At 32.9% G+C, this 27,687-nt stretch overlaps 1 protein-coding gene across 1 annotated transcript in view; it reads left to right on the forward strand.

Moving 5' to 3' along the window:
* SLO2 (slowpoke 2) overlaps positions 1 to 27,687 on the forward strand; it is a 197,198-nt gene that overhangs the window by 161,273 nt on the left and 8,238 nt on the right. Inside the window, exons 10-20 of the mRNA XM_077443774.1 lie at positions 513 to 670; positions 1,342 to 1,539; positions 2,954 to 3,103; positions 3,181 to 3,545; positions 11,455 to 11,625; positions 12,504 to 12,660; positions 20,790 to 21,140; positions 22,128 to 22,262; positions 23,431 to 23,542; positions 24,102 to 24,287; positions 25,176 to 25,307. Of these exons, the coding sequence (XP_077299900.1) occupies positions 513 to 670; positions 1,342 to 1,539; positions 2,954 to 3,103; positions 3,181 to 3,545; positions 11,455 to 11,625; positions 12,504 to 12,660; positions 20,790 to 21,140; positions 22,128 to 22,262; positions 23,431 to 23,542; positions 24,102 to 24,287; positions 25,176 to 25,307 (2,115 nt within the window). The remainder of the gene's footprint in view (positions 1 to 512; positions 671 to 1,341; positions 1,540 to 2,953; positions 3,104 to 3,180; positions 3,546 to 11,454; positions 11,626 to 12,503; positions 12,661 to 20,789; positions 21,141 to 22,127; positions 22,263 to 23,430; positions 23,543 to 24,101; positions 24,288 to 25,175; positions 25,308 to 27,687) is intronic.

Genomic DNA, 27,687 nt, shown 5'->3' on the forward strand with positions numbered 1-27,687 from the left:
AGAGAAGCTGTGGACAAAGTTGGTTGAACTTCCGTAGCTTGAGGTTTATCAGAAGCGTTGTCTGTTGTCAATAGGCTTCATTAGTTAGATGGCGAAAACATTTGCTTAGATGAAATGTCAAATATAGATAATCATTCGGCGTGTAAAGCTTAAACTACATAAATGCTTACTGGGAAGTAGTGCACTTCAAGGTGATGAAATTGGCTTAGCGCTTAATTGCAAATTGAATTAGGTCGACCAACGCGTGCAAAACTGAGATGAAGCGTTCGTGATTCTCTCAATTTAAAATTATTATGTAACGTGTAGTTAAATTTTAATTGTCGCCAACACGACTTCTGATTGGGTAATACAGTGTCGGATTGTGAGTGGAAAATTGCACGTTAGATAAACAACTCTAGTTAGATTTTGAAAAATGATATATATGTATATATATATATATATATATATATATATATATATATATATATATATATATATATAGGGATATATGTATTTACAATGGATTTGCACAGGTACCAATCTGGGCACAACGCGTCATCTACATCCAAGGATCCTGCTTGAAGGACACTGATCTGTGCCGAGCTAGGATGAACGAAGCTGAAGCAGTTTTTGTGCTCGCCGCTAGGAATTATACTGATAAGACTGCCGCAGATGAACACACCATTCTAAGGTAGGTTTATATGTACAGATGTATACTTAAATACGAGGTGGTACCCAAAAGTAACCATAATTTTGATTTTAAGGACTACTATTAGACCTAATGTCCTTGTTCCAACATTGTTTCCAGTTTTCAAAACAGTTTTAGAACTCTAAATAACGTTTTCCCTTGGCATTTATTTACTAGTGTAGAGCCACGATCAAACAGATTTAAATCTCGTTTCTCATGACCCACAATAGCTCAATAAGTAATATTTATTGTGAAGCTGGACTCTAAAGTTGTTGAATTGTAAAGATGTTGTGCACTCGCCATTCTTTCATTTTGTACAAACATTATAAACAAAAAGTTTTAAAATGTAACAAACATGTGATTGGTTCTTGCACCATGAAAACTCACTCGCATACACCACGTTCAAATAAAAATAAGACTGTAAAGAAACTTTTGTATATGTAAAAGAGATTAATCAGAATACGGCGGAAGCACGAAAGGACATAAAGTTTATGCGTTCAGCTTTATATCCCCTCTAACTGCTTTGAACACCGGAAAAATGCTGAGACAAGGTTATTACATCTTTCAAATACACCATTTTAAAACAAATTTTCCGGTTAATATTGGATTGTAATTGGACAAGCGAAGCAAAGGTTCCTAAAATACACTAATTCCTTCGATTGAACATGTTTTAGGTCTTGGGCTGTGAAGGACTTTGCTCCCAACGTGCCCCAATATGTGCAAATCTTCAGGCCCGAAAACAAGCTGCATGTGAAGTTCGCAGAATATGTCGTTTGTGAAGATGAGTTCAAATACGCCTTGCTCGCAAATAATTGCACCTGTCCCGGCGCTTCTACTTTGGTCACCCTACTTCTGCATACTTCAAGGGGACAGTGAGCAATTTAAAATAAAAATTACATATTATTTGTGATTTTTTGCAACATTTCATCACGTCATTAATATTCTTGTGAATATATATATATATATATATATATATATATATATATATATATATATATATATATATATATACTTTTAAATGATTTGGTACCATGACAGGTCACCCTAGATCAACCCTATGGCTACTATGTACTTACATTAGGCCAGAGCAAATAATGCCAATTTTTCATTTTCCACGATGACCTAGTTTTAAACAATGTCCTGTACCACCAAGCATTCGGCGTATCTCAACAACATGATAGTTTTTTGTGTATCCTTTTTTTAGACTGATTTAGATTTTGAAATCAAAAAATCAAAAAATGAAACGCTCAATATCCACCTATTGCAGTTTAGTTTAGTCGATTATGATCAGTTTTAACTGATTAACAATAATTCAAAGTTACCGTTTTGACAGAAACTCCCACAAAAAGCGTGCAACTCTCAAAACGGCCATTTATATAAATAAAATAGATAATTATAATAACAACATAATAACCAACGTGACCTGACAGGTTGCCCTAATGCGTCACTCGTTTTACACAAATATACATACATATATATTTTTGGAAACGATCTTTTCATAAAATCGTCATTTTTTTTCACGTGTATTTGAGCTTCATTGAGTATTCATCCTTAGCTAAAACACGTCAAACTAAATATAAGCAGGTCAAAATTTTATATTATATTTTAACATATTCGAAATCCATAATGAAACTCATACAATTTTATGACACTTTTGTCTGTCAGTCATTATTAAACTGCAAAAGGCACCTTTATTTTTATCAATAGAAAAAAAATCAAAACCAAAAAAGAATGATGGTTTTTACAAGTTTTTTATTAGCTTCACTCTGTTAACTCTGTGAAATCACAACCTGTCAAAAATTTCTTATCTGATTTTGAACCACTTCCACTCTTTAGGTAGCTTTGATATTTTACCAAAATACAGGGATTAGCTAACATTGAAGTAAGATTATGTCTTCGACATGAAGCTAGAGAAGCTTAATCATTAACGAACTCATTCAAAACTACATCGGAATCTTGTATCAGATCAAAGCGATGACAGCTAGCTGTCCAAACGTGGCTTTCTGCTGCACCTTCACAACTCAATTAAACAGGGGTAAACGTCATCTCACATAAACTTGAAATTTCAAGCTTTTATACTCTCTCATATACGTTTTTAATTCGCTGATAGATTATTTTTTTAAACGATCCCTTGATATGACGAAAGTTTTCAACTAGGTCCATCATGAGAAATCACGAATTTTCATTTTCTGTACACGTTTGGCCAGAGTGTTGATTTTGGAATAACCTGTCATAGCACTGGTAAAAATGAAAAACAAAACGTAATATTTTTAATGTGAATCTTAGAGAGGGTCAACAGTCTCAGGAAGAATGGCACAGGTTGTACGGCAAATGTTCCGGAAACGAAATATACCACATCGTGTTGGGTGACAGCCGCTTCTTCGGAGAGTACGAAGGCAAGAGTTTCACATACGCCAGCTTCCACTCGCATCGCAAGTAAGGTCTTCACATCGTCTTCACCCACCGCGTCTAGCTTGTACTAATACTTCCAATTGTTATTTGTCTCGCTCAAGGTATGGAGTGGCTCTGGTCGGAGTGCGTCCAGCCGAGCTGCCCGAGTTCTACGAGGAGACGATTCTGCTGAACCCAGGACCCAGACATATCATGAAGAAGACGGACACGTGCTACTACATGAGCATCACCAAGGAAGAGAACTCGGCGTTCGTGGTTAACAACAACCAGCCGCCGCCGCCGCCGCCGCCGACGCAGCAGCATCAACAGCCACAACAGCAGCAGTCTGGTTCCAGCGACGAGAGAGGAAATTCCACTCCTAAGCCTGATTCTGCTCCACAATGTGAGCCTCCACAGCTGATCCTGCAGGTGCCCGTTATTTCGGGCAATCCTCGGCGCAACTCCACTAACCTTACACTATCTGTCCGTGAGTGTTGTGTTGAAAATTTATGTATATATGTAGACAGTAGCTAGCACCATATACTCATACACAAACCCATTGCAAAGGCGTCGAAAATGATCATTTTACTTCTTTCAGCGTTCGAAAAGTTCCCGGAAAAAATTTCAAAAAAGTTCCCCAAAATTTTTAAACCGAGAACCAAATATAAATATTTCTAACACAAATGTAGTTTGGTATATTTTTTTTATACTTAACTGACTGTGCTAAAATAATCCACAAGCCACCGTGTTGGACGCCAAGCGTCTAGTTAAAAATAAGTGTTTTAAGTTAAAATAATGCAAAAACAAAAATATGTCTTTTTGAAATTTCAATTTATTTAAAGTCTAATCTGCCCACTGAATAAATTTTTAAAGGGCAGCAGTAATTTGACTGTGCTAAAATCTGCGTGTTTAATCATCTATATTAGCTATAAAAATCATGTTATCGTGTATTTAACGTCGAATAATATAAGCTTATCGTTCCAAGGTGGATATCATTCTCATACTGACCGGTTAGCGCGGCGCGTACTGAAATCTCCCTCTCTCTCGCATCTGTCACGTGTAACAGGGGCTTCCTGCAAAAATATTTATTTCTGTTAATATTGATCCTGTTTTGGATTTCGTAATGACATAATTCGAATTATAGAGGCTTTTATGAGAAACACATAAAATATGAAGATCCTGCAATCAGTATATTTGGAAAAATAAAGTTAAACATGAGTTGTGATCACTCGATATCCATCACAGTGCGGCAAGAAACTTGAATATATGTATATGTATACCTATACCTATACACGCAAATAACTAAATCTAACAATTATATACATATACATACATACATACATGATGCGCCAAAATTGTGAAATTGCCAATAATTGCATCATTAATGAAAATTTCACATAGTATGCACACGTCCGGTGCACGAATTTCGGTCCATTTTATCCATAATATTTCAAATTCGATATATTTTTAACTATTATACATTACATTATTCAATTTAAGTTTTAAGAAGTTGTTTTTTCATTTGATTATAAATTTTAAAATTTTATTATATACGATATTTGACACTGAATTGGTAAAATTAATTAACATAGTTCGGCATTGTGTTCGTTATCATTCGGAATTGTGCTCGTTCATAATAACCGCATACCGAGAACTTTTTGAACGCTCTATTTATTCCTTCTCTTATTACCTTTATAATGTTAGGATTACTTAACCTACTCTTTTACTTGAACATGTCATATCTTAATTGCCTTAAATTTCCATCCAGCTGGAACATAAAACTTTTGTTTTGAACTCGTGAGACATCAGTTCTACATATGAGAACATCTCAAACAATTTATGGGGACATCAATGCCTTCTTATTCAAATAGAGACGAATTAAATAATCACTATAAATAAGGAAGATAACGATATATGTATATTAAATTTTGTGAATATGTTCTCTTATCTAAAAACTTTCGTCTACATCCCAATCATTTACATACTACTTTTGTAACTAATTTTTGACTTTTTGTTTCTTATATCGCTCTGATCAAATATCAGTTCATCTCTTTTTACTATATCAACATTTTTACAAAATGAACTTATCTGATTTTCTCAATACCTTCTGGGACACCTCAACGGTCTTTTATGTCATTTTATTGCGATTCCTTCTTCGATCACCCTTAAGACTTTAAGCCTTAAAGTTTGCTTAATATATCTCTCCCCGACTAATGGAAATAATCATGTCTGAAGACTTACTGGTTTCAGCTTTATATAATTAAATTTCCACTCCATTCCTGAAAAACTTCATAATGCTCAACATTTGGACCCAAAACTTATCCGCAAATAGCTCATTCGATATTTTTGGATCGATTTAAGTTTCCTTTACGCTGTTCCAAAATGACTATATTTCTAAATTCCTTTTTTTATTGGTGGTATTTTTAACTGAATTTGGCTTTACATTGAAATGAACTAAGAAGAGGTTAGTAAAAATTAAGCTGAATTGAAATCATCATATTTGATTCACATCAATGCGGCAAAAATTAAACTCTTCCAGAGTTGCGTCTTTTTATCACTCACAAATAAGAAATTTGGACCCGAAATTCCAAAGACGAGTCACAATAAAAACAGGTTTTCTGATCAGCTAAATTTAAATAGCGTTTCTATAATGTTATTCATTTATAATGTAATATTCTTTCACTATCTATCTTGGAATCTATCAATTTCTACTTGCTCTATTTCTTTCTATCATGACAATCAAACACTTTCAAATCATTATTTTATTTTACCAAAATAAATTTCAAAATATATATACACAGAATTATATTTTTTTTATATTAATAACTTTTTTAACATACATAATTTAATTATCTAATTGATTTTACTTGATCCACTTTTTAGTTTTTGTTGGATATAAAATATTATACATACATACGTATGTTGATATTTACTTTCATCTTGCGCGGCTTTGTCGGCGTGGCATTGTCGTGCGCGGCTTTGTCGGGGTGCCGTTTTAAATGGGGTATATTCTAAAAACTTAAAACTCAACAAGAAAAGCAAAAATTGTATGCAAAATAAATAAATAAATATTATATAATAGTATGCTACCACTATCTCGGCTAATGATGAAGATATGTCGAACGTAAATATTATCTAAACTATTTGTTTTTAATTCGTTATAAAATATTTTTATAGATTTTTAAATCAGATTTTAAACATCTTTTAACGATTTTTTTATGTCAATGCGAACTTTCCTAGAAGCAATTGTGTCGATATATTTATTTATATGAAAAAACGAATCATTCCGTAATGAAAGACTATTCGATTTGAAGCTATATTTGATTGAATAAAAACATGTTGCAAAACAAAATGCGTATAAATTGGAATACGTGACGTAAATCATTCGCCTCTCTTGGCACATTATCTGAATTCATCAACCAATGGGATTAAAATATTAGGATATAATAGCTTCTAGGAAAAATCGTATTGACATATAAAAGATGTATATAAACTAAAATCACGTATTATAGTCTGATTTAATAATTTATAATAATATTTTAAAACGAACTAAAATAAAATAATTCATATTATTCGGACGACATCTTTCCATCATTAGCCCGGATAGTGATAGTATATTCTAATTAGTTGTTTATTTTGCACACAACTTTTGCTTTTCTTGTTTCGTCTTAAGTTTTTTTAATGCGCCCAAATGACACTGAAATGTCATCGCGCCGAAATGATGTGCGCTGAAATATACTGCGCCGAAATATCATGCACTGAAATGTACCGCGCTGAAATGTCGGCGCGGTTTTATCCAGGGGGAAATGTCGGGGTGCCGTTTTAAATATACATTCATACATACTAATACGAATTTAAAATGCTAAATCATTATTACCTCTATTAAAAAAGCAATCTGCAATAGTCTTTTATACGAACCCATTGTTCTATCATGTAAAATGTACTATACAATAATTATTATAGTATAATGTTTTTCAAAATAACCGTACTGAACGGTACGTATCGACGGCAACATTAAGTATTTTATGTACGAATATACATATATAGCAAATAGAAAGTTTGAGTCATCATTTTCAACGTTTAATCATATATGTATGTTGTTGCTATCATATTTCTAGACTACAACGTTACTTGTAAGTATCGAATATATATTTTATTAACTGTACATTTTTTTTTGTCAAATATATATATAATATGTACATATGCATACAAAACACTACATACATAGGTATATTTGTATAATCAATAATATAAATACAAAATTTGATACATCATAAACAAATAACAAACACAAATATTAATAGCACAAAAAATACATACAAAAAAATTGTGTGATTTGAACACGTTCGTGTGCTTTTCGCAAAAATGCAAAATGCTTAATTATTTTTTTCTTAGAATATATGTATAAACGACTAAATGTTTGCACTGGAGATTCTGATTTGATTCTTGTTCCAATGTCGAGATACACACTTAATCAGAAATGAATAGAATTTGCCAAAAAATATGTAAGATACCGGGTCTGGTTGTCACATTTTTATCAACTCCGTCAAATTAAGCAGCTTTATTCTTAATTCGCAAAATTTTCTAGCAATTTATTGAAATACATTCCGCTATTTATTTTTTTCTTTTAATACTTGGGAAAGGTGGCATAGCCGATGGACCCAATTTTATATTTTCCCCTGATGCCATCATCAGGTTGCCCCTGAGTTACTTTTATGTATATGAATAAATTTTATAGATTATAAATTTTAAATCATATTTAAATAGTGGTGACATAGTGGGTAGAATGGTTTTTGGCAATTTGATGAGGAACCACTTTAATAATGAAATCAGATAAATTGGCAAACTCTGATAGAAAACGGTCCATAGAATGAACGATAGAAATCTGACCAACAGCTCTACAAAAATACTCGGAATAAATTATTATCAATTGAAGTCAACCCATAGGATCGAACCCGGCAACCTCTCGGTGGTCAGCATTAACTCAACCACCAAGCTTTGCTTTCAATTGAATTTAAATATTATAGGATTTATTATTTGATATATTTTATTTTCATCCGTATCTCCATCACCAAAGGCCAAAGTTTGCACAAATGTTGCCGATTGAATTTAAATGATCCCACAATAGTATCTACTAGTTCATGTCATGTTTCATCACGTTTAAAGTTTTGATATTTGAAATTATTTAAATAAAAAATTAAAAATAAACAACTTTTATTTTAATTTAAAATAAAAAGTGAGGGAGTCTGGGTCACTGACAAAGATTTGTAGCTAAAGCTGTTATAATCTCGTTGCGAAAATCTCAAATCAAAATCCGCACATTGCACACATTTTGACCGACATATTCATCCTATGTATGTACATATGTATGTATATTAGTATTAAAAATCGCTTTTATAAAAAAAAAAACGACATTTTTGGATCGTATTTCAATAGAAACGTCATTTTTGATTAAACTGTATGTCAAATAAATAAAACACAATAGCATCCCTTCGCAGAATTGTCGCTTTGAATGAAAAATCACATGAATTCTTTTCATTCAGATTAAATAGAAAATTTACAATAAATTGTTACATGCATATGTACATACGATGATCTATCAACAATTTAACTGTTTTTTTTTTTAACTATTTTTTGAGCACTGATTGATTAAACTTTAAGAACAAAATCTTAATTTTAAAGAAGGTATATGTAGTATAGGATTGACATTTTATATACATATTATATATTTTTATTTTATTTTTATTTTATTAATTGAAAAATCAACAGACAGGATGTACAGAGATAGGTATAAAAAAACAAAAAGTAAATAAATAATATATGTAACATCCGTATAATAATATATGTACATATGTATATGCTATTTTAATTTAAAAAAAAAGAAAAATCGGCCTTATATAAAATAATTAATAAGAAAAAAAAAATAAAAAATAAAATATATATATATATATATATATATATATATATATATATATATATATATATGTATATATATATATGTATATAATATTCTTAATATTTCAATTATAGTAATCTGTCTTAAAGCGATGAGTATAATTTTTTATTCTCGTGCAAACAGAAATATCGTAAATAGCCAGCCTAGCATTATTAATAACATCTTGTTTGTCTCCAAAACTTCTGAATAATTTGTCGAACAATTGATTGAGAATGCAACATTCCAAAGCCTCATTATTTATTTCACACGCTTTGCACTGATTTCTTTTGAGGGAATCGTTTCGTGAACATATACAAACTCATATTGAAAAATCCATAATCTTTTTATCAATGCTCTTTCCGCATCCGGAAGTTGGCGACCACCTCATCGATTATTTGAAGATATCCGCATCGGTCTTCAGTAGCTCGGGATAGTTCTTCGGCGCTCATATCGGTCCACATGCGCATGTTTTGAAGCCAAGACAACTTCTTCCTGCCATTTTCTACCTTCTATTTTCCCCATGGTTATCAAACGGAGAAATTCGTATTTTGGACCCCGTATCATGTGTCTGAGGTACTCCATCTTTCTCCGCTTGATGACAGAAAAAAGTTACTGCCTCTCCCTATCATGCCGACGACAGCTTCATTTGATATTTTTTTGGTCCATGGGATCTTCAGCATACGCCTGTAGACCCACATCTCAAAAATTTAATGTGACTGATCATCATGGTCTTCAGAGTCCACGTTTCACATCCATGTAGTAACAATGTCCAGACGTAGCTCTTTGCGAAACGCGTACGAAGATTGAGATGCTTGTTTGTAAGCGCCGCCTTCATTTTGATAAACGCTGTTCTAGCCATCTCGGTGCAGATTCTTACATCTTCATCTGGGTCCATCTCTTCATTTAGCCAGGTATTCAGGTATTTGAATCTTTTGACTCTTTCTAACACCTCTCCATCCAACGTTAGATCAACGTTTGCATTCTATCTACTATCATAAATTTATATATATAAAAGATTGATCACATCAATATAAGGTCGATTTTTCTTATATGCATATTAAGGTGGACATTAGATAGACTTGTCTGCAAACAAATATCCCAATGAATGCCCACCTTAAAGGTACATACATACATACATACGTATATTTATGGTTTTGTTGTAAAATAATCAATATTCAATTTAAATTATGTTTTAAATCATTCGAATGTTTTATAACTATTATTTAAATCTCAACTGAACCATAAATATACAAAAGCCAAATTTCAATATGCCATACGAAAATTTTAACGATTTAAAATACTGATTTGATCGAATTTCTTACTTTAAAATATTCTATACAATATATTTTTAACGGCTCATATTTTATGAACAAATATTTTTTTATATGTTTACTAGTGGTTTTACCCGACTTCGCTCGATATTTGTAATATAACCCGCTTAAACATGGCTAATCTAATAGTATACATTTGATTAAATTTATTTTGAATAGTTTTATTTAAATTAAATCTATTTGAATATTCATTTGTTTTTTTATTAAATTGAATGTCACGGATTCTACGAACCAAATAAATAAACATACATAAAAAAGTCTCTTTCGAAATTATATATTAGATTTAACCATGTTTTCTTAATCTTACATATAAAACACTAATGTTTGTATGTATGTGCCATGCGTGGTTTGGGTGGTCATTGGTTGGGTGGGAAAAACACGTTCGATTTTTTTTTTTTGCGCAGTCCCCATGGGGCCCCGCTGAAGGGGGCACAGCCCCCATAGGGCCCCGCAGAGGGGGCGCAGCCCCCATGAGGCCCCACCGAAGGGGGCGCAGCCCCCATAGGACCCCTGTCGGGGGCGCCGCTCCTAATAAAATAAATAAAAATAATATATTTTTATGTATATTTTTTTTAATTTAATTTAATTTTTTTTTTAAACACCCCGGGCAAAGCCGGGTTATAAAGCTAGTATAATATAAAATATGAGAAATATTTTTTTAAGAACTTTTCTTAAGAATGTTTTGAGACACCAAACCATGTACGTAAATACATATGTATGTAGATAGCGTTTTTTTCTCACAAAGATGTATTTTATAAATTATAATATTACATACATATCTCATTCATCGAATGAGACTTTTGAAGAAAATAAAAAATACAGACACAGGTATAAAAGGGTTGCGCAATCGTGATTCAAAATATCCAAAGTGCTCCAAATGAAATTCGTTACACCTGTACAGGCTTCACATGTGCAATGTACATACAAATATACAGATATATATTTATGTAATGTATATATGTAAAAATATGAATTTTGTTGTTTGTGTTTTTGTCCTTTTATCCACTTTCGATGTTGTCGTTTTGATTGATCGCTTTCACAAAAACCGTTTATACCCATACCTTGTTGTAATTTAAAATTTGAAATTGCCTTGGCACAATTTATACAATTCGAATTTCGTTCGATTCTAGCGATCTTTCCCGATTGCGGAGGCTTGAGTGATTCTAGACAATGCCTGAAGGAATCATCCCCGATGTCAGTGACTACAGACAACTTGTCAGTTCCCGGGAACCATTTGGAAGTTCCGAAATGCTCTGATACGAATCCAAATCTACTATCGCCGGAGACTATGTCAAGGAGAGGTTAGTCTAATACATTCAATAATTTCTTTTATAATCACATTTGTCAAATTACAATTTTCAATAACAAAATTTGTCAAATTACAATGTAATATAATATGTACATATATCGCGTCCGGTAAAAGGGTTATTTCACACATTGCGATCGCGCAAACGACAATCATTGCCACGAAAATCACGTTAGTATGATAGTTTGCGTAGTTAACTCTCGGTGGATGGAATTTTCGGGTACCATATTGAAGGTTCTTGGGTAAATTGCTCGAAATCAATTTATCATTAATGAATCGCTCAAAATCAATTGCTCGAACGTTATATTTCTCGAAGTACGAACTCCTTAATGTCTACTGCTCTATATATGTACATACAAACATATACATACGTACATTTACTAACATTTGCTTGAATATAGAACAGTTAATGAAATGTGAAAATTATAAAAAAAAAGTTTAGATAAGTCATAAAGCAAATATAAATAAATAAATAGAATTTCATGTACCTTTTCAAAAAAATTGTACTTCAAGCAATTGATTTTCGAACAATTTACCAGATATCCTCGTTGCATACATTAGCGATGGTGAACCTTTTTGAGCTCTCACACTAAAAAATTGCCATGTGCCACAAAAAAATCTCATGATCACAAAACTGTATATGTATTGCTACTACATTTTCTACTTATTTCCTACTTACTTCAGAGGTATTCAACCTTTCCAAAATAATAATGTTATTCCCCTCCCTCCTTCTCCCTTTCCTTTGAACCTCATTAGCCTTTTATTATTTTTATATTCAGTCTATTTTTGCTCATGGGGACGACCACTTGTAAGTTTGGTTGTGAAAGATTCAATGGATGCCGACTCGTATAAACCGGTTGATGATTGATGCAGGTAGTCGTCGTCCATCGATATTGCCCGTGCCCGACATGTTCACCAGCTCAGCTTTCAACATCAATGCCGACGGCCATCTTGAAGATAATGACGGAGACGACAGCGAAGATGAGCTCGACGATGATGTACCATGGCGTTCACCTTCCGAGAAAATAGCGTAATTATACATTACATATATATATGTTTATATTTGATACACCTTCAATTACGTTTACTTGAGCTTCAACTTTACCTGCAACTAGTGGCACTACACCTGAATACGTGTCGGTCGATTTTTTTAATGGATTTATTTATATTTATATTTAAATCGACCGAAACGTCAAATGTCCTTGATTACCACATCCTTGCATTTTATCGTCATTTACTTTTTTTTTAATTCGGAAATTCTGAAACGTTTTTTTTCAAGTGAATTACTATATGAGTTTATTATTATACCTACATATATAATTATCACGAAGCACGTGTTTTCGTATTTATTATTCACAACCACAACTGAAGAATTATTAATTACGTGAGCCATTTCCACTTTTCGTTTCAACTTAACTTTGTACATATACATATAATAATTAATGTATTTTCATTAAATATCAAAATTTAGGTAAAGTTGAAAATTAAAATGACCCGTTTTTCGTTTCGATGCTACGTAATATTTTTCCGGCGTAGACAAAAATTTTCGCAAATATGAAAAAATTTAACCATATATAAGTAATAAAATCTGCAATTTAAATACTAATTGTTATAACAGCTCGGAATATATATTTTCTCTAATAGTTCTGAATAAAAAAAAAATATATTGCGTTCATCATATTGTTGCAAATGAAAGGCCAAAGTCGCTTCATAGGATTTATTCAAAGATTCAAGAGGTTCACACGCACTCCATAATAATGTGATCTACTGTGTGTACCTCCTTATAAAGGACAAGTTGCCCATCACAGCTTTCCCGATCCAGTAATGTGTCTATTGTCTAGGCCAGGGTATCCCAAACTATGTTCCGCTGAACCTGAATAGGTGTTCCGCGACAATTTAAAAACGTTTTATACACTGCAACACATTTAAAGATCTTCTACTTCGAGAGATTAAGGCGAGTGATGATCAATATCCACTGATGTTTAAATTAAATTTTAAAGTAGATGAAGAAGTTTGCAAAATATTTTTAGAACACCTACATAACTTGAAAACAACTCGTTTGCAATATTTTCCAAAAAAATAGTAAGGATGATTCCTGGGTTTGTAATCCATTTTCCGTGACAGCTAAACCAGTAGGCTTAAGCGCAATTGACTATGAAAATCTAATTGATTTAATTAGTGGCTCTGATTTGAAACAAAAATTCAAAGATCAGCCTTTAAATGATTTCTGGGTGAGTTTGTCAAAAGAGTACCCTCAATTTTTCAAAACAAGCTATTATTGTTTCACCGTTTTCTACAACCTATTAATGTGAAGCGGTATTCATATTATGCTGCAACGAATTCAAAATGCAGGAACAGGCTCAAAGTACAGAACAAAGTGCAGGAACATATATTAGAATGCAACTTACCAATATTGTACCTGATATCAAGAAGATATGCAATTCATGGACTCAAAATAATCATATTTAAAACGTGTTTAATATGTGTTTTAATAACTTTTTTTTTAATTTTTACTAGTAAGAATTATCCAATCTAAAAATAAGCTAAGTGTTCCGTTAAAATTTCCGGGTCTTCGAAGTGTTCCATTGCAGAAAAAGTTTGGGAAACCCTGGTCTAGGCACTTAAAGTTCTATCCTGGCCAGTTTTTTGTTACGCACGCACTCGCCCAGTTCAGTGAGAACTCCAGCGTATCCTTTGTTCGGGCTGTTACTGAGTCCCGTTAGCCTAATCCAGAGTCTCTATTGTTTACCCACGAATGCATTTAGTCATGTTCCCACGTTACAATATGTTATAAACCAGCAGAGCGAGTGAGACGGCACGAGACACGGCGCACTCTGATGGAAATGTGCGAAGCGTTGTTTTTAATAATACAAAATCAGTTTTTCAAAAGAAAAAATAATCCAAAAATTAAACATGTATGTATGTACATATTATATATAAAATGTACATGTTGATCCGATCATATTATATTAATTTCAATTTCAAATGAAACACAAAGTGGAAATGGTAGAAGATGCTAATGACTTTCAAAGGTCATTTATAAAAAAAAATCCAATATACACAATTTCCTGCTATGTAAATATTTACCATATGTTTAAATGTGTGCGTGTATGTGTGTATGTATGCATAATACGTGTGATTTTCCTTTGAAACCTTCCAATCGCTTAGCATTCGATGATTATTAGTAAGACTCTAGAATCTTAATATTTATCTTTATATATATATATTAGCTTTAATATGTAACTTAAGTTACCCTCCAATCCCCTTCTAGCCCTTTTATTACACAGATGTCTTACTTATCTGTACTTTTTTTTATTTTTTTTATATTCGATATTTACTATGCATTTATATTATGTTTACATGTGTGTGATAGATTTTATTTTAATTATTAAGTGTTTTATTTTTATTATTTTTCTTTATATTTCCAGTTCATCAATTTACAGCCAAACATAAACGAATATATTGATATCATAGCTAGTAGTTAGTTTTAAAATTCTATTGCACAATATTTTTATTATACGATCGAAATATTAGCTTTGGACCAATATATATACATATATATGTATTTATATATATATATATATATATATATATATATATATATATATATATATATATATATATATATATATATATACATATATATATATATATATATATATATATATATATATATATATATATATATATATATATATGTATATATATATATATAAATATGTATGTATATATATATATATATATATATATATATATATATATATATATATATATATATATATATATATATATACATACATATATATGTTTCACATGCGATCTTATTTTTCCTTATAAACCTTCATAACTTTCCCCTAGAGGAGCGTTTCTCAAAGCGACAACACCTATACTATTATTATAATGAGGGTCGCCTAGTTTTCCTTTTTGCATTTCGAATTGTTTACGCCTGAAAAGAATTGCATGTTCGAAACAGCCTCATATATATTCAGAGCATGTCAACGTTTTATTTTACTGTTATTATATTTTTATTATTGTTTTCGAAGACGAACAAACTTTTCATGCAAGTAAATATTCAGCGATTGCACACCGAATCACACACAATCGATCCTCGAAAGTATCTTGTCATCTTCTTACTATTATAATTACAGCTTTAAATATTCACAGAATTATTGTCATAGTTTTGCATGAAAGATCCAACTCCTTATTTTAGACATTGGCAATTTCATTAATTTCGTTTAATTTAATATAAAACTTATTAATTTAATTTAAGATTTTTATATGATATGATGTGAAGTTATTTTAAAAATAAATCATTCATGAGATTGTATTACATACATACATATGTATGTACATATGTATATTACGAAAAGTTAATCCTGTGAGTTGAATCTTTTATTCAGAACAGCGTCCGAATAATTCTTGATTTTGAAAATCATCTTAAATATATTAAATCAAATGCAACACTTTTTACGGCACAGACCATAACATGTATTGGGAGGTTTTATCATGTTTAAAATTTCCGAAAGTACACATTTTCACATAACAAACACAATACACACAATGTTAACTTTAACGATCCCGTACTAAGTAATTAAAAGTAAATTAAAGTGTAATGTATCATTAGCGCGAACTTGGACTGTAATAAAACGAGTATATTCACATTATATGTACGTTACCTTACACGCCACCATTTTGATTTCATGGCAGGTTAGATTTCAAGTTTTATTTTGAATACAATATATGTATTATATAATATATTACTAGTTTTATTCCCGTTGAAATTTCAACGGGTAGTTTCGGATTGATTTAAATAAAGTTACAATATGAATAGTAATAATTAATCGGAATCGGAACTGAAACAGTAATTTTAAAAGTAAACTAAATAATTCATGCGTAAGTTGGAAGAAAACTTTAAAGCTGCTGTATTCCATTTTTTAATTTAATGCATACAAAAGTTTAGCTATTATAATAACTTTACAAAATGTTATATTTTCCGATTATAAACAAACGGTCATTGACCTCGTAACGTTGAATATTATTATTACACGCGAATTATTTGGGAATAGCATGCGTTAACCCATGCCGGGTTCAGCTATTATATAAATACGTTACATTACATATATAATTACGTTACATTACAAACTATATACACATTGCGTTACAAGTTACGTTAGGGCCGGGCCGCACCGCTCAACTCGCGAACAACTTGGTTGAGGGCGACCAGACCAATGCATGCAGGTAGATGTGACATGCCACACCCGTCAACTTGTTTGTCGCACACATTTCCATACATTTTTTCGTGTCGCGCGACTAGTCGGCCGACAAAGTTGCACGGTGCGGCCCGGCCCTTAGACGTCAGATTACGTTACATGTTACATTACGCTACAAGATAAAGATACACCTTAAGTTTTGATGAAACCTCGAGTATCTTGCGAGTGTCAGACCTTGTCCCAGGTGTCGTTGGTGACAAGCGGTCGCAGAATCGATTGTTTGTGAAGCACGGGTGCATGGAATTTGGCGGGTGGCTGTAATTGATGAACCCCCTGGTTTGATGTTGTGTGTGTACCCTGTCCCTACGTAGCGTCCCGACGCCCAGCACGACGACCTCGTGCGCGACCAGTGCTGACACTACTGACTCTAGGTTGGACGACAGTTATATGTACACCAATATCTATAAGTCAGCATGGCATGCCGAGTATGCTAGGTGAGTCCTCTTCAAGCACTTGTTGCACTTTTATATACCTACTTACTAAACTCATAGACATATTAAGGCTCGAACTAACCAAAACTTACGTGACGTGACGGTTTTCGAAGTGAACACTTCCTTGCGCACGGTAGAGTGAATCGGATGCTCGTGTTACGAAACGTTGCAATCCTTCTCCTCTGCACCGTCGAGCTAGAGTGGGACGCCCGAAAGGAGCCCGCGGTTTCCCTATCTACCTTCCCCCTCCTTGATAATTACTTCTCAAGCCTAACCTAAAGGAAGTTTCACTTCTGTAGTGTAGTTTTAAATACACACCCATTTTTCGCGAGTGTACTCCACGTACAGAAGTGATTTTTATCACATATGTGTATGTACATATAGTTCATGCTCAGTCATCAACTGCTTATAGACGTATGGCCACATGGTTCGGTGATTACATCCCAAATGTAAATCGCTACAAGGATAACCGCCGCTACTAAAATCGCTCGCGCGGATCTCCTATCGCACGAAAATTCGTCGCACAGGAAAACTGCCCAAATCTCTTTTTTTTTTCTGAGCAATATTTGGACAGTTTTCTGTAGGGCAATTTTCCTGTGCGACAGGTTACCTGGTAGCGATTCACATTTGGGATGTAACCAGTTTATCGGCCACGTATGCATACGCCTATATGTACGTAGTCCTCGGCGTCTGAGCGTATAACTATTAGGGGAACCGAAAAGTAATCAAAACATTTTGACAAGCTCTTTATTGTTTCTGTTTAAAAAAATTCTACCTGAGGAAGGATGTCGAGACCAATAATAGAGGAAGGGTAGTTGGGTCATTTTATTCTGTTTATGCTAAACCAAGTAATGAAGGCAAACGAAGCAGTGAAATAAAACACCGCTAAGTACGGGGATATTCTGAGACTAAACAAATGTCATCAGTAGAGGTAGGACTGGAAGCGTGCCGTTCTTTGTTTATTGTTCGCCGTGCATTGTTTTTGCACTCTAGCTTTGTAGTTTGCTCTATTTTCTGGAAAATAGACCCAAAATGCCCTGTTTCCTGGAAAAAGCACGCTTTCGGTCCTAACCTCTAGTTATCAGCGGTATAAACAATTTAAAAATGGGAAATAGGACATCAAGGAGATCGCACGAAAATAAGAGTTCAAAAATTAGATGATGATATCCTGACGTCAATTGTGGAATCAGATCCTCGTCAAACCACCGAGGAATTATCGTTGAAGATTGGCTGTCCAGGATCGTCTTCGTCGCATAGGAAAAAAATTACACAGACACAGGGAATGTGGGAATAGTTTTTTTGGTTACTTTTTGGTCCCCCTAATGTATGTATTCAAAACAGTATAAAAAACCAACTTCTATTGTATTTGGAGCACACTAGCAAAACTATTTGAAAAAATCTATCACGTCCAGTAAGTTTAGAATAGTGTCTCGCTTTATACACATGGATGCGTCTATATAATTTCACCAAGCCGATGATTTCGCATAGCGTGGATTTGTCGGCTTTTGGACTTATTTGGACGCTTCGCATGTATCATACATACAATTATACATCTCATTTCACATTTGTATCGATATACACAGTACGAGTTGCGTCGCTTTGTTGCAATTTGTCGCCCGGCTCTGCTCGAATGAAGCATGGACCAAAACTCCCTAATATTTATACTCATCAGGTGAACATTGTTGGATTTGTCGCGAGACCTTATTGGCTGTTGTATACAGTTTGTTCATATGTCGAGACCTTTTTGGCGCGAACGAGATCAGGTGATCAGCGCTAGTAAACCAGTGGTCGACGAGCGCCAATCACCTGCCTTACCAATATCTGCGTTACAATATTATTGTAACGCAGCGTTACAATTGATATACTATAATACTTCAAAACCGAACGAAAATTAATATTTCATTTTTCAGGCATAAATAGCAATTGAATAAAAGGAGCATAATCTAAGATTTTTTTGAATTATTTTAAATATTTAATAGAAAATTGCAACAAAATGATGTGATTACAAGACCGGTACTGTATGTAACGTATATACAACACATATACATATGTCGGATATCGCTAATTGGCCCAATTTTAAAATTTGCGTAACATAATAATCAAACCAATCAAAATTCATCGAAAGCCATTTAAATGTGCTTTCTTTCACTTTCAAAAAATACTCATTATATGTACATACATACATATACATATGTATTGTATTATGTACAAAAAAAATATACTTATGTATCTTATTGATTTTCAATTCTAACGCAATTATATGCCCATATTTAGTTAAACCTACATATATGTATATAATATATGTAGTTGAATTTTTTTTCTGTAATTAGTAAAATGCAGATATCTGCCATATATATTTTTTAAATGTTCTAATGATTTCATACATTCATAATAAAATCATTCACTTTTTATATACATATTAGAATACTAAAAAAAAACATTCAAATTAAAAATTACATTTGTATATACCGGAATTTGGAATGAATTGAATTTTTTTTTACACGTTTGTGGTTTGTGTTAAATTTTATTGAAACTGTTAATACAACTTTATGAAAAACTCCTCACAATTTAATTTTGTAATTATCATTTTTATAACATAAAAAGTATTCCTTAGCATTTAGTTGAATATTAAAATTCTTACCACAATCTTTTTTTTTATAATCTCAATTCGATCAATTAATTACATTATAATATTGTGCTAATCGATCATACATATGTGTACAATAAAAATCATCAGAATTGATATCTTAAAATAAAATCAAGTCACTCAATTTTACTGGTATATACATACAAATATATAAAAAAATTTCGTGATATACTTTAAATAGTTAGACAGTAGTTATCTTTCAGTAGACTAGTTTATGGTTTATGATGCTGTAGAATAGTTTACATAAATTATGATACATTTGAATAAAAAAACACACACACACACTTATTATGTATCTACATACATACAAATACACTCCACATATTCAATACATACTTACAAATTCATTTTTCATGATTTGATGATTGAAGAAAGATCACTGTCGACTTATCTTCACAACTCGACGCATTTTCCTCGTCGTGATGGGTCTGTACTTCAACAATGACAACAGAATGTTTTGTAGTTAAAGTTCTCATGTTATGTGTCTTATCCCGAAACAATGTTTCAATGTTGTGTTATTGCTTGTGGAACCTTATATGTTGCTTTCTTCTTATAAATGTTAAACAACTCCTCAGTGAAGAGATTGAATCTTTAAAAGAGCTTACACACAATTAGAGATACTTGATACGTGCTGCACTGCAGATCCGCGCGCAGTCTACTTACCACAAGCTGCCGAATTTCAACTTTCACTACTACATTGTGTGTAAGGTCATTAAGACTTGATTCAGCCTCTGATTTGCGTTTGATTCAAACTCTTCACTTGTAGCATCCACTCGGCTGAATGAAAACGTAACTTGGTCTGTTTTGACAGTATTGTGAAGGGGTTCCCACCAGTTTCGCCGTTCATCGGAGTCAGTCCTACGCTGTGCTACCTGCTCAAGGAGAAGAAACCACTGTGTTGTCTTCAACTGGCCCAAGTCTGCGAGCATTGTTCATATCGCAGTGCCAAAGACTACCAATGGCAGAACAAGACCATCATCTTGGCGGCAGATTACGCCTCCAACGGCATCTACAACTTCATAATTCCGCTGAGAGCCCACTTCAGATCAAAGACCTCGCTCAATCCCATCATCTTGTTGTTGGAGCGAAGGCCCGATGTTGCTTTCCTAGACTCCATTGCTTACTTTCCCCTCGTGTACTGGATGCTAGGAACCATTGACTCGTAAGTACATATGTAGAACACGACTCACAAGTTTTTAAGCATATCAAAAACCAGAAACCAAGAAAACACAAATGGAGAAATCTTATTAGAATAAATTAGCATAAAGGTCGATTTATAAAACCAACACTGGCGTGAACATATGAATGTGTCCATATAGAACTAGTGTTGTACCCGATGAAATATCATCGCATAGGTCTTGGCATATTAAGTTATTAAGTAAAAAAATAAAATTAATGTGTCGGTCCCGTATTCGATCCGCACGTGGTTGAACTTTTCTCAAATACCTTTTATATATATTTAATTTAATATTTAAATTTAATTGTTTAAAATGATAAAAATGGTAAAAACTACCTACATACTTAGCTATGTTTATATAAACAATATAAAACACCAATAGAAAAATTAATTAATTAAATAAATTTTCAATAGATGGGGTAAACGCTCAGAGGCTCAGAGACAGAGCACCGTCTATTTGCCTAGAAGAAACATTGGTAGCAAACAGTATATATAGAAGTTTTTTCTTTTGTTATTATATTTGTATACGTTTTGGCAGTGGTTTAGCTGTGACGTACATATGTACATATGTATGTATGTCAAATTGAAATGGCTATTATAGTACGGCGAGCGTTATCACGGACAGATACACGGAATAGCGGTATTATGTATACATATGAATGTATTAATGAATAATTTCCGTTCTGCTTTTACGTGCAGAACTTAAAACGTACACGGTCCCAGTATGCCAAATCAAGCCCCCGAATTAAAGCTCCACCAATAGAGGTGCTCACAGAAGCTATATGAAGTTCCAATAGGATTTCCTCCTTTTGAATTCTTGGTGTTAAACTCCTTAATGGTTAAACTGAAACTTACGTTTATTATTCTACATATAACGAAGTGTCATCCGCTTCATAATTTCGGAACGTCTATGTATAATTAGCGTTACATTTAAAATTATACTATGTATATATTTTTTTGTGATTTTGAAAGATTGGACGATCTGCTCAGGGCTGGCATAACGTTGGCAGAAAACGTCGTAGTTGTCAACAAAGAATTGTCAAATTCAGCCGAGGAAGACACCCTGTCCGATTGTAACACTATTGTCGCCGTGCAAACCATGTTCAAGTATGCTATACATATTTAATATACTTTATTTATATATGAACATTGTCCAAAACAAACACAAAAAATGCGACAAATTGCGAAAAGCGTTTCAAATTTCGACATCTTCGCCAAAATCGAGACCGTCGCGATGACAATAACATACAGGTAGAAATCAATTGTATACGGTGACTTATATGTCAATGTATATGAAGCGAACGGAATGAGTCTATTTTGCTATTCATATGTCGCCGTCTGCAATTAGACCTGTGAGATATCGCGACGGCCTTGATTCGAAAAAATATAAAAATTCACGGTGGGACTTAATTTGTTGGTGTATTTTTTCATTCCCTATCATATTATACTTACATATTTAATAAATGTTCAATTTCAAATAAAATAATCAAAAATTTCATGATTTTTGAAAATTTTACTTTTTTATTTTGACGTTAATTTATATTCTTTTGTATATGAAGCATAAAACTTCAATATATCATTTTCCTAAGATCAATTTTAAATTCGAATTCGGCAAAAAGCCGTAAATATTCAAAAATTAATTTTGACACAATATCGGTTTTTGGAATAAGAATATTTGAAATAATTTATTTTTATCAATAAGTGTGTCGGGTCCAAGTAAATTTATGTCAACTATTCACAATCACAGTCGTTTTATCAACCAGCAGCATAGATCAATGGTTAACGTGTAGTGCTTTTAATTGTGTGGTCATGAGTTCAATCCCTGGCTGTGCTGCTGGCGTGACCAGATTTATTACATATTTTAGCATGCCTTTCCAAATCCTATTCGCCATCCCTAGTCTATAGCTATGTCTTCAGTTGTTCACTTTTCGTGCGTCTTGAGGTGCCTGCGCTTGATGCACATAGTGCATACTATACAAATATGTACAAAAAGGGCATGCGCTTCAAGACGCAAGAAAAGTGAACAAATGGAGACATACATACATAGCTTATTAATGTTTATCCGCCTTAACTAATGTTCAATATATGTACACACCTGTAATTATGTACATCTGCCCTCTTAGCGAATCAACATTACATACGAACGTTACAATGTGATGCAATACTGTAATGTAGGCGGTTTCACGAATATTCCAAACGCTCGTTGAATCCCAATTTAAATACATAGAATTTAGGACTTGGATTAAAATATTTGACTGGGGCTTAAATTTTACAGGTTCTTCCCGTCGATCCGATCGATAACCGAACTTTCACAATCGTCGAACATGCGATTTATGCAGTTTCGAGCCAACGACAAATACGCTTTGCACTTGTCCAAAATGGAAAAGGTAATTTTTACACATTTATGATATACGTATATTTATAATATTTGTTTAGAACGATCGTTTACATATTGCGAAATAAACTGCAAGCCCTGCGATTTTCTATATATGAATCATAACTAATGTTACTTGTAATCTATGCGATTTTGACATATTGGACTTAGGTCAGTATTTTTTTCTGTGCTGTTTGGCTCGCTTGTTTTTTTGATACTATTAATGCTGTATGTAATTTTTGCGTAATGAAAAGCGCGGATGTTATTTATATATTTATTTAAATATTTATTCACATGTGTATAGCAATTTCTTATCAAATATGTATATATAAAAGATTGGACATTCACTATTCGAGCTTATGCTTTTCTATTCATACTTCAATACAATTAAATATACGATAACCGGTCGTCAAAAGTGTAGTAATGGAATTTCATCATAAAATTCAATAGTGAGTGTCCGATTTTTTCACGACTGAGTGACCAAAGTCTGTACACCGAATGATATAAAACATCCCTAAAATACGACGAATCCCCAAATGTCAACCAAAAAAGCCATGGTTTGTGTTTACTAGTGCGAGAAGGAACGCGGCTCTCACATCTCCTACATGTTCCGGTTGCCGTTTGCCGCTGGGTCCGTCTTCTCCGCCTCAATGTTGGACACCCTACTCTACCAGGCGTTCGTCAAAGACTATGTGATCACATTTGTGAGACTACTTTTGGGCGTGGACCAAGCCCCCGGCTCTGGTTTCCTAACTTCGGTAAGTTTCAGTTCCGTATAGAAGTTTAAGTTATTTGACTAAGTTTAGACTTCCTACTCGTTACATGAGAGTTAAGACATGACGATGGGAACCTACTGTTCCCATCGTCTGGACTAGATAAGCTACTATTTGACAGTAGAGAGGTCGTAGGTTCAAATCTCGATGGTTACAAGTACATACGTCTATCGCTTCTGAGGAGATCTAGATGGTTATTACATTCAGATCGACCGCCTCCCGTTAGAGTTTGCCAATTTATCGGATTTAACTGTCGTGAAGGTTCCAACAAAATAGGCATCCCCTTCTTATCTTGCAAATTTGGCTAGGCCGAATTCGTTGATTGTTGCAAGCATACATATGCTTGCGGTTTTTCCTTAATATCTGTAAACCTCTGTGATAATTTGTTTCATAAAAGTCATAAAAATAACGAAAAGTCGATTATTCCATTCAACCCGATATTCTAGTGAATAATGAACGACAAAAAATATCAAATTGACATTAAAATAAATATCATGCGCCCGACAGAAGCCGTCTTTACGCGACACATTTTTAATTCTGTTATAGAAAAGCATAATCTGCCGAGATATAGCTATTTTTTGACGGGAAAAATATTTTATGATCGATTCTGTCATTGTGACCTATTTTTGTCGGTAATTTGGCTGAATATTCGGTAATTCGGTCCAATAATTCACACCCATTTTATTCTTTTTACTTTTGACGATTTCCAAATTTCTAAACCGTACAAAAAAACACCCAAAAATATAATCAGATATGATTTCTAATTGTATCATTAAATTTTAATTCATTTTGAAACCAAATCGAGACTATCTCGATTTGATCCAATCAATGATTTGTGACAACCTTACCAAGTCCACTTGCTGACATTTTCAGATGAAGATAACCAAGAATGACATGTGGATAAGGACCTACGGACGACTGTACCAAAAGTTGTGCTCGACAACCTGCGAAATACCCATAGGGATCTACAGGACACAGGATACGACCAATGCGGACACCGCGAACGTGAGTATGCCAGGACCAACCTGGCCATGGTCCGACTGCGTGCGAATGCGACCATCGGTGAGTCAGTGACCAATCACGACAAAATTAAAACAAACAAACAAACAAATTCCCCAAATGCCATATCCACCCCCATGATACACACAACAAACACACACACACACACACACACACACACACACACACACACACACACACACACACACACACACACACACACACAAGTACACTTACAAAGTGTCCACTTTCGCTTGGCACGCTTATAACGACAGTTTCCTTCTGAGCCTAATAGATGTGCCTCCAATCATGTCAGCATACAATGACAATCCATTAACTGGCCCATTTTGAGAAATTTCTATTCAAAATGTATGTTGAAAATTTCATTTCACAAGTGGTTTTTAACTGTGACCTTATTGTGGCCTCCAACTCATGAAAAGTTTAACAGTGGAAGTTGATTATACTTCTGGGTGAAATTTCAAAGGGTGCTGCGAAAAATATATTTTATTTTTATTCATAATTATTTTTATTCACATTCATATGTACTTACATATGTAATATACATAATGGCACACTTCCGTCTGTTTGTTAGTTTGCGTAACATCATTAGATACGTGATATAACGTACGAATATACGATACAAAAATTAGCCAAAAATGGCTCTCCCTTTTTAATCAAATTATACTGAACAGCAAAAAAATTACTGGAGCGGAAAATAATCAATCTTTAATAAGTGTGACTCATTGAATTTGAATATGACAATAATTTTTGTTGGCTTGCTTTCATTTAAGAGATGTGAGTGTTTAAAAAAATTTGCAATTTTTACAGTTTTTTGACTTACAGTCTTATTCAAAATCTAGTTTGTATAATCTGTACCAAAAGTTGGTATTGGAATCGATATTCGGGTGTTTTTTCTATTGGTTGTGATTTTTTATTGCTTTGAAATACTTTTAATTGATTATCTAGCAAATTTCAAAAGTCAAAAATATACTTTTTTTAAACATTTTTTTCCGTAATATTATGGGATAATTTCTAATTTAAATGTGAAAGAGTGAAATGGAGTGATGTGCTCTCCATTCTTTATTTCGCTCTTGATATACACAAACGGTCTATTCTTTAAGCTCAATTTAAAATCATTTGCCTCTTGAATAGGTGCGTTTATATAATATAATAAAAAATATATATTGAGATAAAAACCTTGTAAAGTGACAAAAGGGAAAAAATGCGTAAAAATATATATGTATTTTAGACTTTTAAAGTTCGCTTGATGATTTATTATACGTATTTTAAAGAAATCACAATGTATAGAAAAAAACATCTGACCACTGATTTCAATCATTAATTTTAGCACAGCAATACTAGATTTTAAATTAAAGACTGCAAAAGACCACAGTTTGTAAAAATTGTACATATTTTTAAACGCCCATATTTCTAAAGCAACGAAAAATATTGTCTTATTCAAACTCAGTGGGTTAAACTTAGTAAATATTGATTAGTCCGCTCCGGTAAATGAAAACGTGATTTTTGTTGCTCAGTGTTATCAAAGATTCAATACATTACATTTTTTTATTTAAATTTTAAGAAGTTATTTCTTCATTTGACTAAAATTTAGTACTACCACCGTAAAATTTCTCATGGAAACCACTGGCGTAGACAGTAAAGGAAATATTTTATATAAATCTATTGTTATTCGATTTTTTTATGACTAAAGATCAAAGTTAAGTTGTATCACTATTGACTCCCATAAAGACCAAACTACATAAGTATGTATGTCTTGTATGTATGTACATATATGTAGTAGCTATAGTATATAACACGTGTTTAATCCTTTACCCAGGTTGCATTCGAATTGTGTTTCGATACGACCGGGATCCAAGGATTCAACACATAAATAAAATAGTTCATACAGTTAGTGGATTTCCATTGTAAAAAAAAATATGTACATTACATATATAGTATACAGCAATCCTTACATTTATATTAAATCTCATGTAGACGGTATATTATAAATGCATATGTACATAAATGAAGGGATTCTTGCATAATATATACCTATACATATATTTACGTTTAAAAGGCAATATGTATAATTAAATGAGCGTTGAAGGAAGCTGTCGCCTTAGAACACCACAGATTCAATGAATAAATATTTAAAATTTATTACAACTGGGTTAGTTCAATTTTCATGTCGGCGTAAAAATTTATTGAGATATTGAAAGTTTAATAGGCAGTCTCTATCGACTGGGTTCGAGCGAATCTGTGGAGTTCTTGAATACTCTATGATTATTTTTGGTTTTTTTTTTTTTATCTTATTTCTATTCAAAATTCTAAATTTTCTCTTCAAAATACAAAACTTGTGCCTGTTACGAATATTTACTGCATTTGG

This window comes from Arctopsyche grandis, chromosome 2 (genome assembly GCF_051622035.1).
Source record: "Arctopsyche grandis isolate Sample6627 chromosome 2, ASM5162203v2, whole genome shotgun sequence".
Lineage (NCBI taxonomy): Eukaryota > Metazoa > Arthropoda > Insecta > Trichoptera > Hydropsychidae > Arctopsyche > Arctopsyche grandis.